Raw genomic sequence first — 24,938 nt, 5'->3', positions numbered from 1 at the left:
CATGGATGTAGAGGCACTCTTGACGAACCACATACATGCCTCTTTCTTGTTATGATCTATTCTTTTTTCTTCTTTGTTTTATGTGTTATTTAGTTCTGCAACACGTATGAGCAATTTTGTCACTCAATAAAGAAGCCTCGTGACCTGCTAATCCTCAACAATCTTTCCATCTCAAACCTAGCAAGGGCTTGGGATAAGTGCTGGTTATATACATAAAATAAGATGACAGTCTAAGAAGTGGACGAAAGCAAGAAGATGATGACAGCAGATAAAAGAAAATAGGATGAGCCATAGAAGCTTACTCGGTTACAGATACAACCAAAAGGCTCATCTACGATGGATTTATGTGAAGAATCCAATGGAGTGAAGAATGTCACATATATAATCGGGTGGAGAAAAATGTGCCGAGTCAAGCAATAACTATACATGTGTAACTAATGACCACTTTCTAGGTAGTATATAAGAGAATTGGAAAGAAAATGTCTCAAAAAGATGAAGACAGACAAAACAGAGCATCATCGTGACTGATTATGATAATCATACCCCTATGAGTGAGTATAAAAAAAATTGTACCGTATGGAACTCAATAGTAGCAAATTCACCAAGACAAAATAACCAATGGAAAAATAGGGATACAATAGAGAGGATGAACTAACATCATAAAGAGCAAGCAAGGGATCACAATTTATATCTGTTAAAACTATCTTATCAATAAAAGAACACATGTACAAGGCTTATATAACCAACATAACCCTAAGAACATAAGAGGAAAAGACCTATCTACCCCTGCTTCTCACAACACTCCCCCTCAAGTTGAACATATATATCAAACATGTTTAACTTGCTAAGAACATAATTAAACATAGCTTGGGATATAACCTTCGTAAACATATCAGAAAGTTGATCCTCGTATTTGACATAAGGCAAACATAGCTTTCCGGAATCAAATCTCTCCCGAATAAAGTGGCGATCAATCTCAATGTGTTTAGTTCGGTCATGTTGTACTGGATTATTTGCAATATTGATTGCAACCTTGTTGTCACAATATAGCCTGAGGGGTAATTCTGTCTTTAATCTCATGTCTTCTAACAAAAAACACAACCACATCATTTCTACAAGACCATGTGCCATGACTCGATATTCTGCTTCAGCATTGGACCGTGCACAAACATTTTGTTTCTTACTTCTCCAAGTTATCAGGTTTCCTCCCATCAAAGTGCAATAGCCAGAAGTGGGCGTTCTATCATCCCGAGACCCAGCCCAATCTGTATCAGAATAACATCCCACTATCAGATTACCACCTCTTTTGAACAGCAAGTCTTTTCTGAAACATGAATTCAAGTACCTTAAAATCCTAAACAAATATAGTAATTTTCCAACCAACTTTTGATGCGTTCCCTTTTCCAGACTTGCAAGATCTTCCTCATTAGAACTAGTAAGATCATGATTTACTTCTATAGGAGTAGATGTTGGTCGACAACCCAACTTCCCTATCTCCTTGAGTAAATCCAACACATAATTTCTCTGACATATATAAATTCCTTCTTGAGACCGAGCATCTTCAATACCAAGGAAGTACCTCAATAGTCCAAGATCTTTAATTTCAAATTCTGATACTAACTTGGACTTAAGAGTCTGGATTTCAGCTTTGTCATCACCTGTAACTATCATATCATCAACATAAACCAAGAGAATGGTAGTTCTGTCTTCTTTCTTTTTAACAAAAAGTGTATGATTAGCATGTCCTTGTTTAAAGCCAAACAATATCATAGCTTTGCAAAACCTATCAAGCCATGCTCTGAGAGATTGTTTAAGCTCATACAAAGCTTTTCTTAGTCTGCAAACTTTTCCGTTTGTTTCGATTCCAGGAGGTGGCAACATGTAGACTTCTTCATGAAGGTTACCATTCAAAAAAGCATTCTTAACATCTAGCTGAAATAGAGACCAATCATATTGAGCAGCAAGAGAAAGAATTACTCTGACCGAATTCAGCTTTGCAACTGGAACGAAAGTCTCCAATTAATCCACCTCATATGTTTAAGTGAATCCCTTGACAACAAGTCTAGCTTTATATCTGACCCTTCACCCTCTGAATTATACTTGATAGCATAGATCCATTTAGAACCAACCAAGTTCTTCCCCTTTGGAGGATCAACTAATTTCCAAGTATCATTCCTGTTAAGAGCCTCTATCTCTTCATTCATTGCTTCTAGCCACCTAGAATCTCTTACAGTTTCATAATAAGAAGAAGGTATAGCATGATTTGATAACTGTGAAACAAAGGCATGATATGAAGAAGACAAACGAGAGTAAGAAACGTGATTGGAGATAGGATGTTGAATACATGACTTGACCCCCTTCTTAACAGTAATCGGAATCAGGAGCTAGAGCATCAGATTCAGCTAGTCGATCAATAGTAGGTCCTTGCTTATGTCTTCGTTTCTTGTAAGTGATAATTTCTTGTGAAGACTGCGAGCCCAGTGATGGAACATCGTTTCTATTTTCCATGGCATCTAGTGGAATAGGAGATGGGACCACTTGAGGTACATAAGGAGACACAGAAGAGGTAATATTCTCCCCCTGAGGATGAGACTGAAGAGAATAATAAGACTCGGACTCAAAAAAGGTAACATCCTTCAAGACATATCTCGTCCTAGTAATAGGATCAAAGCACTTGTAGCCTTTCTGACAAATGGAATATCTTAGGAAAACTCCCCGTATAGAACGAGGATCAAGTTTGGAGGACTTGGGACCAAGAACATGAATAAAACACAGAGAGCCAAAAACCCGAGGTGTAAGAGAGAACAACATGGTGCCAGGACGAAGAATAGTGAGAGGACACCGGTACCCGAGACCTTTGGATGACAATCTATTGATGATATAGGCAGTGGCAAGGATAGTATCAACCCAGAAATATTTGGGCAAGTGGCATTGAAATAATAGTACACGAGCTGTTTCAAGGATATGACGATTCTTTCTTTCAGCCACTCCATTCTGTTGTGGTGTGTAGGGACAGGATGACTCATGAAGAATTCCTGAATCCTCAAGGAAAGTATTTAGAGACTGAGCAAAGTACTCACGAGCATTATCAGAACGTAAAATCTTTACCCTTGTATGAAATTGAGTTTCTACCATTCGACAATAAGTCTGAATGAGTCGAGGAACTTCTTCCCCGCTTTTCATCAAATAAAACCATGTACAGTGGGTGTAATCATCAATAAAAGAGAGAAAGTATCGATAGTCATCCAAAGAAGTCACAGGAGAGGGCCCCCACACATCAGAATGAACAAGATCAAATGGAGAAGAACTTTTCTTTATGGACTCAGAAAATTGAGTTCTACAATGTTTTGATAACTGACAGACTTCACACAGAAGTAACTCAAAAGAAACTGAAGAGAAAAGACTAGGAAATAAGACTTTCAAAGACCTAAAGGATAAATGTCCCAACCGGGAATGCCATAAGAGGATTTCTTGATGTTTATTCTCCAAACACTGTGCTGTAGACTTCAGAGCAGATGGTGTTCCAAGCTGATAGTAATAAAGACCTCCTACTTCACGGCCAGTCCCAATCGTTTGCTTGGTCTCGAGATTCTGGAAGACACAATGATCAGGAAAAAATATTACTGAGCAGTGAAGTTGTTTTGTAATGTTGCTAACAGAAAGTAAATTAAGAAAAATAGAAGGGACATAAAGGGCAGAGGATAGGATAAAATGATCTGCCAGTTGTATGGAACCTTTGCCAGCAACAGTGGCTTTGGTTCCATTTGCAATGGTCACTTTATCTTGCCCAGAGGACAAAGAGTAAAAAATGAAGGAGTTAGCAACGTTTGTCATATGATCCGTAGCTCCTGAGTCAATGACCCAGGGGCTATAAGAGCTTGAACCAGCAACACTCAATCCCAAGCCACGGATACCTGTGTGCGCTTGAGATGGAGTGGTAGAGGCAGAAGATGAAGCCTGAAGCCGCGAGAGAAGGTGCTGAAGGTTGGCAATGTCAGTAGAGGACAACCCAATAGGAGAAGACACAGAGGAACCAGCAGTCTCCTCCTCCACTAATTTCTTGACAGCAACATTCCCACGACTAGGGGTCTTCTTGTCACCGTGTTTGAATTTGTCAGGTTTCTTCTCCGGATATTTCTCCCAACAAAAATCTGAATCATGATTAGTCCTCTTGCAGTGCCGACAAAATTTATCACCTTTTCCTTTAGTTCCCCTAGGCCTGGACATGTTTGCAGAACTGACAAGAGCAGAAGTCTCCCCAATTGGAGTGCTGGTAGCAGAAATACCCTTGTTGCTCATGGTCCTTTTCCTGCCCTCCTCACTGAGAACTTTGTAGTAAACTTGTTCTAGAGAGGGAGTAGGATCAAGACTAAGAATTTGTCCTTTTAAACTCTCAAACTCTGCATTAAGCCCATCTAGAAACTTAATAATTTTGTCCTTCTCCAGAAGCTTTAGATATCTCTGGTGATCATCAGTAGAAGTCCAATTCTCCATCCTGTAATAGTCAAACTCATCCCACAACCCCTTCAGAGTAGAAAAATAATTGGTGACAGACATAGAGCCTTGGTCAAGTTTAAAGATTTGACTACTTAGCTGATAAGTACGCAGCATGTCATGCTTGCGTCCGTACATTTCCTCCAGTGTCGTCCACATGTCAAAAGTTGTTTTGTTATGAAGAATGACCTGTTTGATGCCAGAACTGACGGAATTGAGTATCCAAGTCATCAACTGAATATTGTCACGCCTCCAAATACGAAAGTTTGGGTCCTTTTCATCTGGTGTCACTGTAGTACCATGAAGAACATCAAGTTTATCATGGCCTTCAGCATAAAGTTCAACAACAACTGCCCAAGAAGCATAATTTGTCTCTGTCAATTTCTCCGAGGTTATCTGAAGACCGGACCCTCCAGTTCCTGGCATTGTGAAAAACGGTTGTACTTGTCTAGAAGAAGCCATAGGATCTGCAGAAATACCAGAAATTTCTCCATAGGTGTCCGCCATAAATGGAGTGAATGCCAAACTAGCAAACAACACGGACTACTAGACAAAGAGATCCAAATTTTTCGTTGCTTCCCCAAGTCCTTCACAAATCTTCCAAGGAGGAGAATAGATGTAAGATCAAACAGCACAGAAACTGTAGTCTCGGCTTCGACGTGTGGGCTAATGAGCGTCACGCTGATGCTGGAACCCACAGGCTGCACCGGCTAAGGCGCGATCACCTTCGGCTGATCCTGCAGCTTCTGGAGCAAGTCCTGCTCCCGTCGCCAGGCGGCGCGAGGAGGTAGAGGCTGAGGTGGAATCAGACGCGCTGCCCTACTGCGTTCCTCGTCCCTGTCACTCCCGTAAGCACGACAGTGAGGAGGCCAGCGACGGCACAGCGATCAGACCTTCTTCCGTCGCTTCTCCAACGGCCTGGGAGCAACGCGAGAACCGGCGTTGTGTCGACGGCGCTCGCACGAGAGGGAGAGCAAAGGGGTCGTCGCAAACCGAGAAGAAGAGGCGTCGGAAACCCTCCTAGCTCACGATCGGCTGTCGTGCTCGCGGGGAAGGCGCGTCGCGAGGAAGGGAGAAGGCGCGTCACGAGACCTGCGGAGCAGAAGGACAGTTTGATGCGGTGTGGTTACGGCAGAGGCACTCGCGGTAGAGGTGATGCTGCGAGGGAGAGAAGGAAAAAGGCGTGCGAGCGACAAGCAGCGTCGCTGCTGGTTGGCAGCGGTGTTGAGCAGAGAAGAGAAGAGAGGTCGCGGCAGCGGCGTCGCGGTCGCGGTGTGGCCAAGGAGAGGAAAAAATTAGGGTTTTGGAAAACTTGGCTCTGATACCATGTTAAAACTATCTTATCAATAAAAGAACACATGTACAAGGCTTATATAACCAGCATAATCCTAAGAACACAAGAGGAAAAGACCTATCTACCCCTGCTTCTCACAACAATATCAATTAGGTCACTACTCGCTAACAGCCTAACACTCAAATTAGTGAACCCCAACTTCTTACAAATGTATTCAATTCTAGGACCACCCAAATACTTATCAACAAATCTTTCTCAATTGCACCTTTTCCATGAAAAGTGACAGTCAATCTCTATATGTTTTGTCATCAGCCATCAACTATTTGAGCCAAATGAACCATACGGCTAGAATCAGCCTACTATTCTGCCTCAAAACTGAATGCTATAGATTGCTCCTTGCTCTTCTAAGATATTAAATGCATATCAAAAGAAAACAATGGCTTGATGTTGATCATAAAGGTGGTGCTAGATATGTGATTGTCATCCCCAACTGATGCAAAGAGGAAGGCCTCAATATTTGCATGAGGCACTGAAAGCAAGATTCTTGTTGGTGATAATAAAATTGTTTTTTGTATGGTCACAATATTTAAGGGCTATATGCCAAGTTAGAACCCCTAATGAAAAATAAATAATTAAGGAACTTCAATAAAATCTCCATTTTGAATACTGAAAAGCTCGTGCAATTCAGTAATATACAGTTAAGATAACAACAAAAGAATAACCATGCAACAGAAGACAGGTGTATATCAATAATCATAACACATGATCTGTTTTCAAGCAATAAAATTGAAACTGGCATACATTGCTTCAGCAGGCTTATCTATTTCACAGAAGCAAGCTTCAACTTTTCAGCAACATTATCTTACAAAATACAAACAAAAATGAATAGGTTGCGAGCAAAAGAAGAATACAATACCAGCAGCAAGAGAAAGGAGTTATATACTTGACATGAGGGGCTAAAAGGGATGAGACTGAGAAGGCTAGAAGGAATAAGATTAAGAAGGCTAGAGTGTAATACCTCTTTTGAGTAGGAGAGTGGTTCAAGGGTGAAAATTAAGGGGTGAAGTAGCTCTCTTTCCATATTATACCCTCACCTACTAATGAACTTCACAAATGCTCGACTTCTCAATACTTAAATAGGTGTTGGAACTACTTATGTAAGGAAGGTGCTCCCTTTCCTAATTCCTATTGTAAAATTGGTTACCCCTCATCTTTAAGAAACCTAGTGTAATTCATGTGCCATATCAACAAGATGAAAGGAAAAACACAAACATTAACTAACAAAATGATGACACTATAAGACCATTTCCAAAATATATTCATTATTTCCTCTACTCCAAATGGCTGGTGATGCTTTTGATGTGCAGTTTTGATGTGCAGTGAAAGAAGCCCTTGAACTATCATAACAGTTGGAGTTCTTTTAACCTTATGTACATTTGAAACTCTTGTGCACCTAGTACAAGATCAAAAACGTTTTCTGCAGAATATCTATATTTATGAACATTTTGATTGTTGCTAATATCTTGTGACATACTTCTAAAACACTCAAGAAGAATATAAGAACTGGAACTCAAAAGAATGCACTAAAATTTAATGTTGTGCTGAACAGAAGAGAACAATGCAAGTATGAAAGTAAGATCCAGTGGCGAGATCAAGTGGTGAGATTGAATGGATAAAACATTCTTCTTTTAGATGGGGATACATGAACTCTGATACTAGGCAAGGTCATCTTCCTCTTCTAGACATGGCAGCATGAACTCAGAAAGCAAGACAAGACAAAGATTGTGATCCACTTCTGGATGTAGCAACGGCTGAGACAAATGAAACTTATCATCCTCTTTTGTATGCAGAAGTAGGCCAGACCAATGTCAACCTAATCTTCATCTATTGAAGCAGCAAGTAGAACACAATTAAGAAGAGAATAAGTGCCCTCTGCTTCTTCCTCTTCCTCTTCCACTCTTCTTCTATTTCTTTGATGTTCAGCGGCAACATAGCATGACCAACAGCATCACACCAGCACCGAACTGATATCGGACGAGACTGAAACATGTCTCTACACCAGAATTTTAAACTTTCCACATACGAATGCCTAACTCAAGAATCAAAATGTGTTTCCACTTGATAGATCGCTTGGTACTTTCTATTACAAATGTCAAAATAAAACAATAAAGAAAACATGATGAAATTTTAACAGATAAATAAAGACAATGTTTGACTAAAAAGCAAAAATAACTTGAAAAACTTACAAAGTTTTCACGTAGTCGCTCCATAAGTGAATCCAAAAATTTTATTATGAGGTCCCAATTAGTATTTGATAGTGGTTGAGCAACACCACCAGGAGACTTGGATGGTCTTATTGTAGGTCCTCGAGTAGATTTTGGGGCCTTCAATGAAATTATATGTATAAAAAACAAAAAAAAGAGACAAATCTCTTAGCTCCAGTGGGAATATTTTCCAGTAGTTCATCAATAAAGAGTACAGCAAAAGAGATACATAGGGTTGGACAATGAGCCAATAAGTAAAAACTTGTAATAGAACACACCTGAATGCAAAGACTAAGAAGCGGCAAAATTTCTTTCTTCAGGTTATCCCTCATCAACCCAAAAATCTTTTCCAGACAGGCAGCCAATTGTTGTTTAAACAATATAGCTGGATATTGTGCCTCAATATGTGCCAAGTTCAGGTTTTCTTCTCCGATAAAATTCGAAATTGATTTTACTCCCTGTAAGAGAATATTTTTGTAAGATCTAAAGAACACTAGTTGGTGAATAAAATCATGTACACACGGTGTTATTCAATGTAGGTGCAAAATTTGAGCATATACAATATATAATATATAATCCAACAGGCATAGTGTTTCCCCAAATTTTATCATGAAAATGAAAATAGATATTCTTTTACCCTAAACATACAGTAGATCATCATTTATCAGTCAAACACAATTCCTTGTACTGGAAAATTGATAGTAAATATTCAAGTCAATATGTCTCCATTAAAGTTTCTAATTTGAAAATCCGCACAGAAACTTAACTAGCATATCCACACACCATAAAGGTAAATATTCTTAAATTCTATTAAATTATTTCCTGTGATTTATCAGAGGAATAGTTATTTGAGTGTTTTATTTTCCAAATTTTGATTTTGCAATTTAGCACATTCTGTGAAAATTTATTTTGTATGCTGTGTTTCAATGTACTTGTGAACTAGGTGATTAAGGGATTTGATGAAAAAATTGAGCTTGATTTGAGGCCAAATTGGGAGATTGCTCAGGTTGAACCACATTTACATCTGATTCATGAGAGTTGATATTTTTTTACTAAAGAAGTTTCCTTTTTAAGGACAAACACACCTATGCCTCATTATGCATGCATCCAAAACCTCCACATTCTTGTCTTCTTCCATGGCCAACCACATCCATGAATTTTTTTTCCTCCCCGAAAGCCTCGCCTCTCTGAGAGCAACTCTCCATCTTCTCCTACCATAGGGTCGGTGGCATCAAGAAGGTTGGTGATGATGGATGGCTAGGGCAACGATTAATAGGAGATTTTCTTCTAGATCCAAGTATGGCATGGTTACCTTTCCTTCAGTTTGTTTGGTTAGAGGTCTAGGGACCCTTAAGGGAAACATAAGGCCCTTTAAGAGAAAACAAGACCTAAAGACTAAATTTATGTAAATGAAAATTTGAGCAGTCACATCAAAGGGAAATTTGGCATCTTCAAAAGGATAAATCTACCCCTGTTGTGCAGTGAGTTCTCTTTTATCATAGGGTCAATCTTGGAGGTTGAGTCTAGGTGCTAAGGTTGTGTTGTGATTGCCTTTAGGATACAGGGATTTTGGGTGATCTCTGGACCTAGTTGAAGTCTAAGCTAACCTTTTTGAAGAGATTTTCACAGTGAGTGTTAGTCCCCGAGTTTAAATTTAAGCATATGTGATTGATAACCCGTGTGGAGAGGTCGGCTGGTTAAATTTTATGACATGGTTTGTGTTTCCCAAATTAAATTAGGAGGGAAGGCTGGCGAGGTACTTTGAGATGAATTAAGGGATAAACCAAGTTGTAATGTGGGGGATGACATATGGGTCAGCTGACCAATTATATTTAAAATTTGTTGCCTTGATGAATTCATTGACTACTCTATGTTTTTGCTAAATGATGATATGCATAGAACTTCGCCCCTATATTGAGCGCATTATATGCATCACATGTTATCATAGAACTTTGGCAATTTTATATATGCATGGTTGTGCATTTACTTGAGACTCCATCACTACACTGGAAGGCATTATGTATAGATTTCACACATTATGAGGTGACTTCATGCATAAACATATGCAAGGACAACTTATGCTCAAAATACACCTATGCATTTCTTGGGACAATTCCCTCATTGGAGGTCTCATGCTTTACTGATGAGGGGGGACAACTTATGCTCATTTTATCTTACGGTTTAGGTCTTGAAGAATCTAAATGATTGTAAGATTTTAGTGAAATTGAATATGTTGGTGCGGGAAGCATCCGACGATCGAACCTAAGTTTTGATTATGGCAAAGGGATTCAAAGTTAAGTCCATTTGTGATCTAACGGTTTGAATGAGTTTGCAGGAAAGTCCTAAGTGTACTTAGGCAAAAGTCCTAACTGCGGTTAGGCAAGGGGAAAAGCCTAGGGGGTGGTAACCCTAGGTCATAGGGGGTGGTAACCCTATGCGGAAAGTCTTGGTGGGTCGAGTGCTTCAGGCAAAAGTCCTAGGGGGTGGTAACCCTAGGTGAAAAGTCCTGGTGTCGCGAACCAGGTGGAGGATTGGACTAGCCGAGAAGCGGAAGTCCAGCAGAAAGTCCGGGAGCATCGAGCGCCGAGCAAAAGTCCAGTCGATCTGGAGGATCGTACTGGCATCAGGTAATCTCTCCTGAAGGGAGTAGGTGAGGACGCGTTCCCCGTAGAGGGAACAGTAGGCGTCGGGTCGACCTAGGATTTCCGGACGGAAATCCGAAGTCAGACCCAGACAGTCCAAAGGCTGTCAACATCTCTTTTTATCCATTTATGTCCTAACATATTTTGCAGGGACCAAAATGCAACATTTGGTTTGTTTTGGGATTAACATATTTTGCAGGGACCAAAATGTAACATGTGGTTTGCTTTGAGATTAACATGTTTTGCAGGGACCAAAATGCAATATTTATCTTGAATTGTGGATAAGCAGCAGAATAAATCTGTTCTGATTGGCTGATCCATGCGTGCAAGGCTGATCCACGCGTGTAAGACTTTAATTGGTGCCTCAACGTGTGTAGATCCTATTTCCAAGGATCTTGATTAACTTTGCAAAAGCTTTAAAAGGCACCTCAACGTGGAGAGGCAAAAACAGAATCTTTGTGGGCTTTTTGTGCTGTCTCGAACGCTTCAACAATACGCTGCTACTCCAACTTTCATCATCTACGTCTCCATTTCTTATATTGGTGGTACAGTTTCATTATAGCATTTGAATTATAATACTTATTGTAAAAAGATTTTCGATATTATAGTTGTTGCCCACCGAAAGCGATCAACGATCGCGGGCCTTGGAGTAGGAGTCGCTCACGGCTCCGAACCAAGTAAATCTTGGTGTCTCTGTGTCTTGTGTTATTTTTATTCCGCTGCAAGTTTTTCGATTACGAAACAAGTGAAAGCCATGAGCGCTATTTACCCCCCCCTCTAGCGCGATCTCGATCCAAAAGAATACCTTGTTGATTAGATTTATACATATTGTGCTTTGGATAATAATTTGGTGTGAACATGCTATATTAGACTGGATTATACCGCTATGCCAGGTTCCTAATATAGGTGAATCATGTTTTATAAGCTCACTACTAATTAAATATAATAAATGCATGTTAGCTATGGTGTGTTGATGATAATTATTTCTTTATAGCTTTTGGACTGAATGTCATTCTGGGATTTGGACATTATGTGGTGTGTCATAATCATATTTTATATATAATTTGGCCAACAAGGCACAATTTATATGTTAGGTGCACACCCGTTTTTTATTTTTTGGCCTGTAGATTCTCAGACTAGTAGTTAGTGAATCAGTAGTAGTAGCTATTAAAAGGTGATTTTTGTTACTTTATATTTGGGTTTTATTAAGTTAGTTGGAGTTAATGTATAACTTACTATTTCACTAGTGGTGTTTTGACATGCTGATATCAGATGTATGTTTTAATTTTATGTTTGGTTCATCCTGGCCTTTCGTGACAAGTTATAATCTTTATATTAGAACTAATTGTGTTGAGTGTGTCCTGTGGTGTATAAAGATATCATAGTTACTGCCTAAGTATGTTATGTGGATGTATGCAAATTTGTGCTTATGGTCCAATCAAATAACATTAGAGATTTTACAAAAAAAATCTCACGAGTTGCTCAAATAAGATGGGTCGTGCTAGATTGGAAAGTTCCCCATGGAGTTTTCAGTAGAGCTTGATCCTGACCTAGGATGAACACAGGTGACATCCGAAGTTGGACAGGAAGTGTCTCTAATGCTGAGAAGAGAGCAATATAAGACCATGTTTAGTTCGGTTGAGGTTGATTTGTTTCTCTCTAAGAAAATGTATCCAACTTTAGAAGAATCAAGGTAGAAATCCGTTGATTACTTAGATGAAATGGACAGAGAGTCCTTCCATGAATCCACATCTTCCTTTCCCTTTGATTGTTTTCTTTCCTTTCAACAAAGGTAAGAGGACCTAAAAGCATACATTCAGCCACTATAAGGCATTTACATAGCATACTAGATAAAACATAATTATAGTATCAGAAAAATAGACACCACGTCAGACAATTTATGATTGTTAGTTTAATAAAAAAATGACTTCAAGAATGTTCCTTATGATCTTTATATTCTTTTATTAAAAGAAAAAGTCTTTGTCAAAGAAAACAAATGAAAGGGCATCTCAGTGCACAAAGCTCCCGCCAGCGCCGGATCCTAGGGAAGAATCGGATTACATTGAGTCCATTGTACACAGTCTTACCTTGGAAAAGGTTATTTCCACGACTCGAATCTATGACCTCAAAGTCACGTGGTAGTAGTTTTACCATTGCGTCAAAGAAAACAATGATAACACCAAAATTATGCTCGGTGTACTATATGAACCAATTTTTTTAACATAACTGTCATACCATAAAATTGTGGTGCAACATGTGAGTGTTTAAATTAGAGTGTTGGGTAAACAAAACGTATAGAAAGTTAATTTAGCATAAGCAAAAATTGTCAAGATGAAAGTGTAGAATTATTGAAAAAATAAATGCATAGATGGATAAATAGAGTTACAAGAAAATAGTATTATTAGAAGGAGACAAATTAGATGTAACTCCAAAAGATAGAAATGATAAAATGGGAGAGAAGATGGGTTAAGATGTTCTATGCCATTATGCGTTGCATAGAATTAGATAGAAGGATAAGATGTAGTGAACCAAAATAATAGGGATTAGCACAACTTAAGAATGCTGATGAAATATATGGCTATTTGACGTTATAGTTTGAACAAACCTATTTAAGAATACCATAGACATAATGCACACAAATACATTAAGAGATAGCAATAAAAAAAAACTAAATCATAAATAAAAAACACAAAAATAAAAAATGGGCAAATAACACATTGAATAATAAATATTAAAATTTTAAAATTGGAACTAATGATAGATATGGGAAAGGGAGGAACCAAGAGCAACACAAAGGTTGGGTCATGCCTAAACAAACCATGAAGAATCAGGAAAAATATATATATTATTATAAACTCAAATTTCTATATATTAAATAGATTATCTATGAAGATTTGTATTTATAATATATAAGATAATGTTGGAAAAGCCAACATGGTGGTCATGCATGGCCGAAATGACAAACTGGAGTTCTTCTAAACAAGGAAATAAGATAAACATCATTTTCACAAACACCATTCAGCAACAAAGACTCATGAGATCTAACAAAATAATATACATGTAGCAGGAAATAAGTCTATGCAGTTAATATCTAACACATACAATTCTCCGATTAAGACCCAAGGATCCAGAGCGTCTAGAAGGTGTTGTCAAAAATTCTTTCGATCGAAGATTCCTTTGCAAGAGGCATAGAAGTGAAGAAGTGTTGGATAGCCAATATGGCAAGTTATCTTGCTCATTATCTACCTGAAATGTTGGGGGGAAATGTAAACAATACTAAAATTTCAATAGTGAAACTGATAAGAGAAAATAAAAAACAAAACAAACCTCTAGAACATTGTTGATTCCCTTTATAACAAAATCAAAAATAGTTGTCTTTTCAGCCTCAAAGGCATGCCAATGAAGAAGTAGTTTATAGATGGCAAAAGCTGCAACTGGCCCACCATCCTTAAAACCTAGTTTTTCTTTAATGCACCGCAACAGCATTTCATAATTTTCCTGCAAAATCAATTCCTTTCATTAGTAAAAAATAAAAATTCATTACTAATTAAGAACAGAGGTAAGGACTGTGAACATTATACTTAAAAAGGATAAAATGAATCCATAAATTTAAAAAAGTGTAAAATGAATCCATAAATTTAAAACAATACATAATAAATTAGACTGATTGTGCTTAAGATTCGTTAACCAAGTTGCATCTATTATCCAACTTTAAATAAAATAATCTTGTGCAAGTTATATCGTGCCTCCTCTTTATATGGAGAGTGGCTGTGCTTAATAAAGAGCTCCACAATTATTCCTTTAAACTAACTGTCAGAGCATTATAAACCAATTTCCTAATTACCCCCTCTCCTCTTCATTGACATCTCACACAGTTGCTGCTTCAGAGTATGTGATATCTACAATACTGGCTGCAGTCTGCCCCTATGCCTGCTATATGACCACTCAAGCAAGAATTGGCATATTGTTGCATAATCTCTCACAGAATTTAACAAATTGATGCTCTCTATGTAGTTCCATAAAACATTGTAGCCCACATATATAAATGATCTGGGTCTCCCCTTCATCTGAAGTATCTACAATACATGCTTGTCTCCATCACAAACCACCACATGAAGAGGAAACAAAAGCACGCTACTTAGAATGAACCAACACTACCACCCTTCTCTTCCCACCATTATCACATATTTCATTTGGTTGTCCCTCATTTTTCCCTCCTCTTTCCTGCTTTGTATGCTTTAAATGAACTAAATGTTGAAACTTCTTTCTTGTCGTATCATTCCTCAATGGGGCAAAATCTCAATTGCATCTTCCATTAATGATTTAAACTCTCTAATTTCGGTAGTAAATTTCATGACTAATTTCAATTCTGGTCAAGAGCATTACAATCTGTTGGGGCTCCAATGAGAACATGTACACCGCAATATAGAAACTTGTAAAAAGATTCATCAACATAAAATCAAGTCATGTTTGCCTCAACTATTTGTGGTAAACACATGAAATTATCCCTACATTGAGCTCTAAGCAAGACTATATCACAAATAACATTCAAATTCATTAAAATATTTTTTTCATTTATATTTCCCTTGACCCCTCTCCACCCCTCAGATGTTCAACTCTAACAGATTAACTTTTCTAACTAAATTTCTTTGATGGCATTGAACATAGTAATACCATCTCAACCTAAAATCATCTGTGGAGTTAAATAAAGGTGCACCAGAATATTAGTATAGTATCCTTTCTAGTAATTCTACAAGTCCATCTCACGATATTCATCTATGATACATTAATAAATATAACAGGTAATTTCACAATCTTATAAAATTTACCACAAAATATTACAAAAACTTCCCTCCATTTTGATCAACCATTCTTTATCTTATTAATGGTATTTTCATTAGTATACTCTTCTTGTTGAATAATAAACCTAAGATATATATAATCTGATTCAACATTTTCATTGCCAATCATCTAAACTATCATATTCTATTTCTTAGTTATGGTTATTATAAAATTTTAATTTCTAAAGTTTTTCTTCTAAATTAAAGAGTAGAATTTAATGAAATAAAACTTTCATCAATTAATATATAACTTATATCAAGGAGCTTTATCTTGGTTAGTTCATTTAATACAATGTGAAAAAAATAAGGGCCTAGAGCTAACACTGGATTTAGACCTACATCTATAGGAAAATCTTTTTTCACATTACTAATGGCTCCAATGATATATACACAAACATGTTAAATGATATCATTGAAGGGGAGCCTAAAGTTGTTACCGTGTGACCTGATGGTCGAGTCGCGGAAACAACCTATTGCGATGCAGGGTAAACTGTGTACAATAAATCCTTCCCTAGGATTCTGTATAGGCAAGAGCTTCGTGCATCGAGCTTCCCTTTATATCATTTAATACAATATAAAAAAATATGGATTTAAAGTTGATCTTTGATATAACCTATGACCATAGGAAAATAATTTATAGCACCACTAATTAGCTCAAACAAGAAGTTATACTTATGTGGCATTCTAATAGTTTCGATCAATTCATCACCTTTAAAGTGATATTTCTCAATTGTGACAAACCAAATTCAAGCAAAGTAATAATTCTCAATTACACATCATTTACATAGGCTTGCACATCACAACAGTTAGACTACTTTGAAGGTAAAATGGCAAGAATTACCATAGTATCTCAAGGATTGCAATCCCTTTTTGTGCTAGTTGGCACAGTCATTTCGTTTCGCCAACAAACCACACATAGAACTTGGAACCTCGAAACATCTCACCCAAAGCTTTCTTGATGATGCAAATGCAACAACTATTTTGGGATATGGAGTAGTGCGAGGCGGCTAACGACTTCTATGGGATGTTTTAGATTGTGATCCTTCGAACCTTCCTAATGATATCTCTTGCACAAGAGGTCAGGTGGGAAAGAGAGGCTTCTGCACGAGAGAGATTGAGTGGGCGAGAGAAGAATTAATGCAGGCAAGAGTATAGAAATAACAAGAGAGATCAGGTGGGAGAGAGAGGTTGCATGAGAGAGAATATGTGAGAGAGAGGAGAGCAACAAGGAAAGAAGGATTGAAGGCAGTAGGGATCAAGCAATCAGTTATGAGAGTAGGGTGATGATTAGGTGGCACGAGGAAGGAGGGAAATAAAAGAAGGTGGAGGTGGTGAGTGCAAGTATGAATCAGAATAAAGGAAAAAAAAAGTTTATATACTCCCTAAAGAATTACCATTTCCACAAATTTAATTAATACGACTAAACTAACTCAACCCAAAGATAACTTGGTTTAGCTCTAATTCACTTGTTATCATTTTAAGTTGAAACCATGCCCTGTTGGGATCAACATGATGGTAATCTTTGTGCCTACTTAATGAAGTTTCCTAAGACTTAATTAGACCACACTAGATCCCAAAGATAATAAGTTAGTTCAGTTCAACTTAATTGGTTACGTCAAACAAGATAAAAGTTTGATATCTAACATCATCCCTAACTAAAGAAATTTGATGCCCAAACTAAATTACCCGAAGAAACCAACTTATACTAACTAAAATTAATTTGAAATCATTAATAATTCAATTAAATAAAATATCAAAACCTTAACGATACAATACAATATAGTACTGAAATTGTACAGTTCAATCAAAAACCCCAGCATAGTTTGAGATTTTAAACCTTGGTATCAATTATATCTTAAATATTTTCCATTACAAGAACAATGTGATGACTTTCATGGCAAAGTTATCTCGCCTTTATCCTTGCATGCAATTGCTTCAATCCAACCCATAGCAAAGGTGTCCTTTACAATCTATTTTGTTGCAAGTTGTTTGCTAAACCCCCAAAAACTGACCTATTTTCACCCTAAACCCCAACCTCTTTTTGAGATCTTGAGCCTCCCTACCACTCCTTCCACGAATTGTAATCTACACCGATTGCAACCTCTTCTCCTTCCTCCAATTGTGATTCCTTATCTTTCTCTTTGATTTTGAATTATTTGCGAACTTAGGTAGTCAATCATGCATGTGATGAAGAGCCATCCTCTTCTTGGATTAAGATTACGACTAGAGGGGGAGGGGGTTAATAGTTGATCACTTTTCTTTCATGCACGCATCTATGATCGAGTTAGTACACAGTACAAATATCTAACAAACTCAAAAACACAAATTGTGAAGGCATAAAAGCAATGCTAATAATAGAACATATTTTGGATCTCAAGTAGGTTTGATAGCAGGTACTTAAGCATATATGCTAACAACACAATTGATCGATGATTGATCAATGAGTGGCCGGTGCAAATTGTGCATAAGTTTTAGACTTTTATTAGAAGCTATCATGTTATGTTGGTATGCTAATACATATTTAGTTGAATTATTAATTATAACTTTGTGCTAATTTTACTTCCTAAGTTATAACATAAAATTAACTATTTAATTGTAATTAATTTCTTACTTGTAATTTGCTAATAATTTACATGCATTATATTATTTTCTGGTAATTATAATTAAGTATTTACTAACAATTTACATATAATTATAATGATTGATAATTACATGTAAATATTTACTAATACTTATATGTGAATAATTATAGGTAAATTGTTTACTTTGTAAATATAATTAATTATTTAACATATTTGCAATTATAATTATTTACTTATAAAATTTAACAATAATTAATTAAAATGTTTTTTACATTTATTGATGTAATATATATAGCTGCAATTATTATAATCTATAATTTATTTTTGTAATAACATATAATTATACTTTAGTTATAGAAATGATAAATAATTCCAAACTTATAACTTAGATTATATGTACCCCTAATCCCATCTTATCCCAAGTCCTAACAACTAAATACATCTATGAGAAAAGTCACCATTCCAAAATTCGCACAGTAGACATTTATCTCCAACTTGGCATGGTGGCGTCCGAATTGACGACGGATCACAACAAAACCACAAGGCATCGTCACCTAAGTCATTCGAGCACATTTGGTCAATTCCTCCGCGAGCCAATGAGACATAAACCTTCTCCAACAAAAATGACCTTCAAACTGCATGGCACATTTGTGAAACTTGATGATTTCTTGTGTCGCACAATGCCTTGTTTGGTCATCACATGGAAGAGTAAATCTCAATAATGTTGGTTGACATAGCTCGAGATTTTAGTCCATGGTTGGTGAATGTGCAATACTGAACTACTAGTGCTACATTCACATTGAGCAAATGCAATGTAACTTATTGGCATATAGGGGAAAACCAACAAGTCTTGTATTTATCTATGTAACTTGTCTTACTTATTCTTTTACCTAGTCTATCCTTATATATTGTTGCATTCCCACTCAATTTTTTAAGATGACATCCCTTTTTGTTGTTGAATCCAGAATACACTCTAGGTGAGTGCTAGAATAAGTTGCTAGGTGCTCTAGATGTGTTTGTTGTTGGTGCTTTCAGATTTTTCAGATTTATAGAGTTTTCATCAATTTATTCATTTCTTTTTATGCATTTATTTTTATAAACATTTTAGTTGTTTCCTGTTTTTGCTATTACATACCTAAAAACAATTTCATGAACAATTTTAATAAATTGGATCCTTTATCTTAACTCTTACTGTGAATTAGTAAAATTGTATACATGACGAGTGATATTTAGCACCTTTGCTACACTTCTAATGGCTAGCATAAGTGATGCCAATGGAGTTACCACACCAACAAATGAATCGAATCCTTGTCAAGGGAGAGGGTCATTTTAGGGTGTAATTTATTTGTTTGCTTATCTCATGAATTTTCACTGACTGAGTTATCTTCTATTACTCATAAGTAATAAACAGTATGCTCTTGCTACAAACTCTCGTGATAGACATGGTGAAGAACGTGGATGTTGCCTTCTCAGGCTTCATGAATAATTCTTCATCATATGACATTCTCTCAGCAACATCTGATCACTTAATGTAGTATCCCAGTACAATCTCTATCAATGAAACTTTATCTTGCATATAAAGTCATGAACTTATCCCTTATCATCACTACATCTAGTGTTCTTTGTTGCCTAAGTTTCCTAACAGTTTCAAGCAAGCACTCCATCTTCTCATCCATCCAGTATCTCTTACTTATTCTACTTCACCATCTGCATCCAATATTGTACTTTGTATTAGTGGTAATGTGTTGTGCAGATCAGTTATTTCTTCATATAAAATCAAAAAACTTCTTACATTCAAGGTTTAAAATTTTGTTCCATGCAAATCGATATAAGTGGGGATGTACCTTAAACTGCCATTCTAGCACAACATTTTAGCCTCAGTGGAGCCAACCTACATCCCATTTCTCCTTCTTGGTGCATGTTGGTATGTCCAACACAACACATATAGGAGGCATGACACCTATGGGTTGGCTCCACAACATGTCAGTTGTCCAGCACAGCGTGCCTCAATACATATGGCATGATGTTTTAAATTTGTTACAGTCAAGGTTTGTAAAGCCATTCAAGGCACCTATAAGTGGGGTTGTAGGTTGGATCCACTGTTCTTATATTGTCATTGTGGTTGTTGATAGTTGATATATTGCATTATCATTAATGTTGTTGCACTTGTTGGTTGTCAATATGCCGCATGTTGTTGATGTCGTTATCTATGAACATGCTAGTAGTTGGTGTGCAACCATATTTCTGCTATATTGCTTTGTTATTATGCCCAAGATTGGTAATATCATTGAGAGCTAGGGTTTTGATCCCAAGCTTGAATGAGATGCGTTAATCTTGTTGGTGGTTGTGTTGAGCACTAACCATAGGCTGCAGAGAATGTAAACAAGGCAATGGAGGAGAACAAAGAATTGATCATGTACCTCGCCTTCATCTCACAACTATGGTTCGGTCACTTGGCTTTCGCTCGTGGATGAAACTCGTAGCTTCATTGATCCACTTTGTCTCATGGCTAGGGTTCTATGGGAGAACGAGGCAAATGAGGCAGAGGAGGAGAATGAGGAATCAATTGTGTACCTCGCCTCATCTCACAGCTACAACACCATCACTTGCCTTTGTTGCTCACCAATGAAATTTGTAGCTTCGTTGCTCACCTTCTTGCGGCTAGGGTTCCATTGAGTGTGTAAAACTTTGATAGGTATATGTCCCAAGTCTTTTCTCATGTCAGTCAGCAATGTCTCGAATGTTTTAAACCATCATTATATTATATTGTCATTGATGATGTCATTAGTGTTATCATAGCATGGGTAGATGTCATATTTGTACTTAGTAGTTGATAGGCTACCATAGTTATGCTATATTGCTTTGCTATTATGTTACATTGTCATTCATGAAGGTGTGTTCTTAGTGTTGTCATAGCAACATTATTGCTGGAAGGTTGAGAAGGATGCATCATTACAATTCTGGTTGAAGTTGATAATCATGCATCTGCATCTTACTTTTTTGAATTCCTAAGCTTCTTGGCTGATTCAATAATTGTTGAATCAAATTTCAGGTCTACTAACTTATAAAGTTGTCATGGTTGCCAAACGTGTTCCAATCCTCTCTCATGGTCATCATCTGAACTCATACTATAGCAACGATTTGTCTCCAATAATCATCTTTCATGCACGAACCAAGCCTAGAAATTGTCATTGCATCTAGGTTTAATTATATAAATGATCACTCAACAATAACAATCAAATCTTATCCAACTAGATGGAGTTGGCTAATATAAATGATTACTCAAATTCCAATTTCAGACATAATATGTTGTTTCAATCAAGATCAAACCTACATAAATTGCTCACTCAATTAAGTACATCGAAGAATTTAATTTGAAGAAATGCTCACATGTTTGTTAGAAATTTGACATGTTAACTTTTTTATTTTGAATAATATTATAATCCCAAAATAGACATGCCAATGTATATTTTGAACCTAAATGAGTTTATAAATATTTTTACCTCTCCCTTTCTCTAGTTTGCACCTCTTCTCTCTTGTCACCCTTCCCCACATACCCTCTTCACTCTTCCTCCTCACCTCTCTCTTCTCTACCAAAGTCTAAGAACTCTCTCTTCTCCTTTTCTTGTCATCCACCTTCTTTTTCTCTCCCACATCCAGCCACCAAAATCTTGCCTTAACACTTTTGCAAGTGCTCCATCTTCTCTCTTCCACCTCTCTATGACACCACTTGTTCTACCACACCTCCTCTTACCCATGACAAACTTTGGCAGAACCTTATCAATGCCATTTATTCTTCTTTGTTCCTCTTTCTCCTCACCCTTGCTTTCCACTACACCAATATCACCCACCATCACTCCAGAAAATCCTCCATCTTGCCTCCTCTCCAACTCCTACCTCATCTCAAATCCACTGCTTTCCAGTAACAACAACAAAAGATAACCATCATGACAACTCAGAATGAAAAGACAAAATGGAAGAACGAAAGATGGGGAAAAAAGCAGAAAAAGGGTAGGAGGAGGTGAACAACAGGGGAGAGATGTGTAAGAAGTATGAGAAGGTTCATCAAACTGTGTAAACACACTATGTGGGGACCTGGTGAAAAGAAAGAAGTGTAAAATATAAGTTTACAAATAGGTATTCATATAATAAACTAATAATGTATCTTTTTATTGAAAACACTGACAAAACTGTATTTAATCGATCACATCAGGCATTGGCAGAGAAATTATGAATATTATGACTCCTTATAACTTTACTCGGCATACTTTCTGTTGACCTCACAGCATCTACTAGCTCCCCTTTTCATCAAGCTGTACAAGTTGAGCATGATCGACATTTATCCTTCAGTTTGGTGAAGTGTGTTAAACTAGTTTTATTCCTTATATTCCTAGCTGAAAGAGAATGTTTAATGAGTCAATCTTCTGTAGGTCGAATCCTTTCTCCTCTTTATATATAGAATCTTTTACTAAAAAGTGTTGTCCAATAAATCGATCCTCATGTATGCTACCTTGCGAATCTTCAGGAAATAATCATGTTATAAACAAAGGAAAAAACTGACAGACTGTAAAATAAGAAACCATTACCTCATGTCTCTCAACAATTTTCCTTGTTCTTCGAGATGCTGATAAGCTTAGTGGGGTAGGAAGGATAAATTTTGAGGGAGGAGTTTCGTACAATCAACAATGATCAGTAGTTCTGAGCCAAACATTTATTTGAAAATTAAAAACTAATCAAGCAATTTCATCTTACCACTGTAGGAATAAACTCCTCTGTGCTAGGAAGTGCAAGTGCACTAGAGTATTTCTGTTCACACACGAGACAAAAAATAAAAATGTAAATGGTCTTTCAAGGTCTCTAAAGTAACAGAGAGACAGAACATCATGAAAGAAAAGACCTCAGAGTATGATTTGAAATTGACAACCCCAGAACGATTGTGCATAGGAGAAAAGCTAAATGACTTTTGCCTAAGGATGTGATTCTCATCTTCTAAACTTAAAAGCTTCTCCTCAAACCTACAGACATGGAAAAGATCAGATTATGGAAAAAGAAATATTATATTATAACAGATAACAATCACAGAACTAAATAACTGTCGATAATGAATGTAGAATTTTCCATCCGACCACCGCAGCTAAAAATTATAATAACATGGGTACATATCATATTCCAGTATAGATTAGTAGAGCCAACCATGTCCATGCTAGTGGAGAAAATAAGTAGCTCTCCTTATTTTAACTTGAAGAAACTAAAGTAGCCCTACCGATGTTCAATATTTAACTCCAAGAAAAGTAAGGAAAAGCATGTCAATAATGATGTTTCAGATGTTAATTTGCACATATTTCAGGTGTTAAATGCATACTTGCTCAAGTTTCCTTGAAGTTGTAGACACTTCGCTTCCATTTCGCATAATTTTTCAAGTGTATCACCATTATGTTTCTTAGCTCTTTGAAGCTCACCCTCCAACTCCAAATTTCTCTCTTGAAGGGAATCGAAAGATCCCTGCAAAAGAAAAAACACAAACTAGTTCACTAGAAATCAATAATAGGATGGGCAAAGTCGTTTACTTTTCACATTTTATGAATTATAAGAAAATTTTAAGAGGATAATTGGTAACAGCAAGAATATTTCATGGACGATGGATTTGGCAGGAAGCTGTTGTAATGATTTTTGTTAAGTAGCAAAATGAGACATTTATACAAGAATCACTTTTAAGATCCAACTCAATTAAACCAAGCCAAGATAGCCATAATAAGAATTCTCTAGAACAAATTCCAGAAAAAAAAAACCTCCTTAATTTAGTCTAAACAGACCATTTGAGTTCCTTGTTGAGATTATTGTTCATTGACATGAAAATCACAATCAGCCCATTGTATTTGATTGCTTGGGACAGTGACTAGCTATAGCATCTTCAAGTACACATCTTCAAGGATCTAATCTTCTCCTCCAATTAGCATTTCCCAATTCTTTGCAACCATTATACACTACCAGCCATGTAGAGCCACGGCCTACAGTTTACAATCACCAATTGGCGAGTCAACACAAATATTCACTATTGCCCTCCCATATATTACTCTCAAGTATGTGGATTGTTAGTGAACCTACCTAGAAGATTAGTTTATACACCCATGTCACATTGGGAAGCCATACTTTTAATCATATTTTTATCAATCTTAATAACCAATAACCAAGTCTTTATTCTACTAAATGAGGTTAACTATATAATCCTCCTACGCCAGTAGGCTCGATCTCCTATTATATTATTATCTATATTTAAATGAAATTTATCCTCTTTAATCGTTGCTAACCAAGTCTTTTTTGACTTTCCTCTTCCTCGATTAATGTGCGTAATTATCATGGTCTCATATTGTCTAACTAATGCATTTTGATTGCCTAAATACATGTTCATATTATTTAAACATCTCTTGAAGTTTTCTCTCAATAAGTACAATTTTGACTCTCTCTAATATTCTCATTTCTCATATATTCATCCTCGTATGTCTGCACATCTATCTTAACATTCTCATTTCTGTAATTCTTAGCTTCTGTTTGTGTATTCACTCATAGCCCAACATTTAACTCCATATAATATAGCAGGTCTAATTTCCAATGTCTCCTACTAAAATTTGAATTTAGCATTTACTCCTTCACGTATCTCATTGATCAAAATAATGTCATTTGCAAATAACATGCATCATGATTATTTGCACATAAATAAATAAGAAAAGGGAACAAAATTAAAGAAGGATAGCTGATAACTCCAATTCCTAACAGCTTTTTCCATAGGATCTTTGAGAATGTCAATTTTCTCTTGAAGCATT

At 36.6% G+C, this 24,938-nt stretch overlaps 2 protein-coding genes across 3 annotated transcripts in view; both read right to left on the bottom strand.

Annotated features, from left to right (window-relative positions):
- LOC141835861 (protein OPAQUE1) overlaps positions 1–24,938 on the bottom strand; it is an 87,175-nt gene that overhangs the window by 6,741 nt on the left and 55,496 nt on the right. For both annotated transcript variants that reach the window (XM_074723249.1, XM_074723248.1), the window contains 8 exons: positions 23,480–23,619; positions 23,015–23,132; positions 22,870–22,923; positions 22,704–22,790; positions 14,022–14,192; positions 13,797–13,940; positions 8,331–8,510; positions 8,035–8,172 (listed from right to left, as the gene is read on the bottom strand). In XM_074723249.1, the coding sequence (XP_074579350.1) occupies positions 8,035–8,172; positions 8,331–8,510; positions 13,797–13,940; positions 14,022–14,192; positions 22,704–22,790; positions 22,870–22,923; positions 23,015–23,132; positions 23,480–23,619 (1,032 nt within the window). The remainder of the gene's footprint in view (positions 1–8,034; positions 8,173–8,330; positions 8,511–13,796; positions 13,941–14,021; positions 14,193–22,703; positions 22,791–22,869; positions 22,924–23,014; positions 23,133–23,479; positions 23,620–24,938) is intronic.
- Positions 3,668–4,557, bottom strand: LOC141835996 (uncharacterized). The gene is made up of 2 exons (XM_074723411.1): positions 3,912–4,557; positions 3,668–3,780 (listed from the first exon to the last, which is right to left on the bottom strand). Exons 1-2 carry the CDS (start codon positions 4,555–4,557, stop codon positions 3,668–3,670), a joined length of 759 nt encoding a protein of 252 aa, XP_074579512.1.

Source organism: Curcuma longa, chromosome 10 (assembly GCF_044706935.1).
Source record: "Curcuma longa cultivar G26 ecotype Majalengka, Jawa Barat chromosome 10, ITB_CL_G26_1.1, whole genome shotgun sequence".
Lineage (NCBI taxonomy): Eukaryota > Viridiplantae > Streptophyta > Magnoliopsida > Zingiberales > Zingiberaceae > Curcuma > Curcuma longa.
The sequence above is the reverse complement of the archived record's forward strand: the minus strand, read 5'-3'. Positions and strand labels throughout refer to the sequence as shown.

Bases quoted from the DNA above. Each gene is read 5' to 3' on its own strand.
- LOC141835996 (XM_074723411.1), bottom strand. From the start codon at position 4,557: ATGTCTGTCACCAATTATTTTTCTACTCTGAAGGGGTTGTGGGATGAG. The intron at 3,781-3,911 runs TCCGTGGCTTGG...TCTGGGCAAGAT, and splicing joins ATCTCAAGCGCACACAGGTA to AAAGTGACCATTGCAAATGG.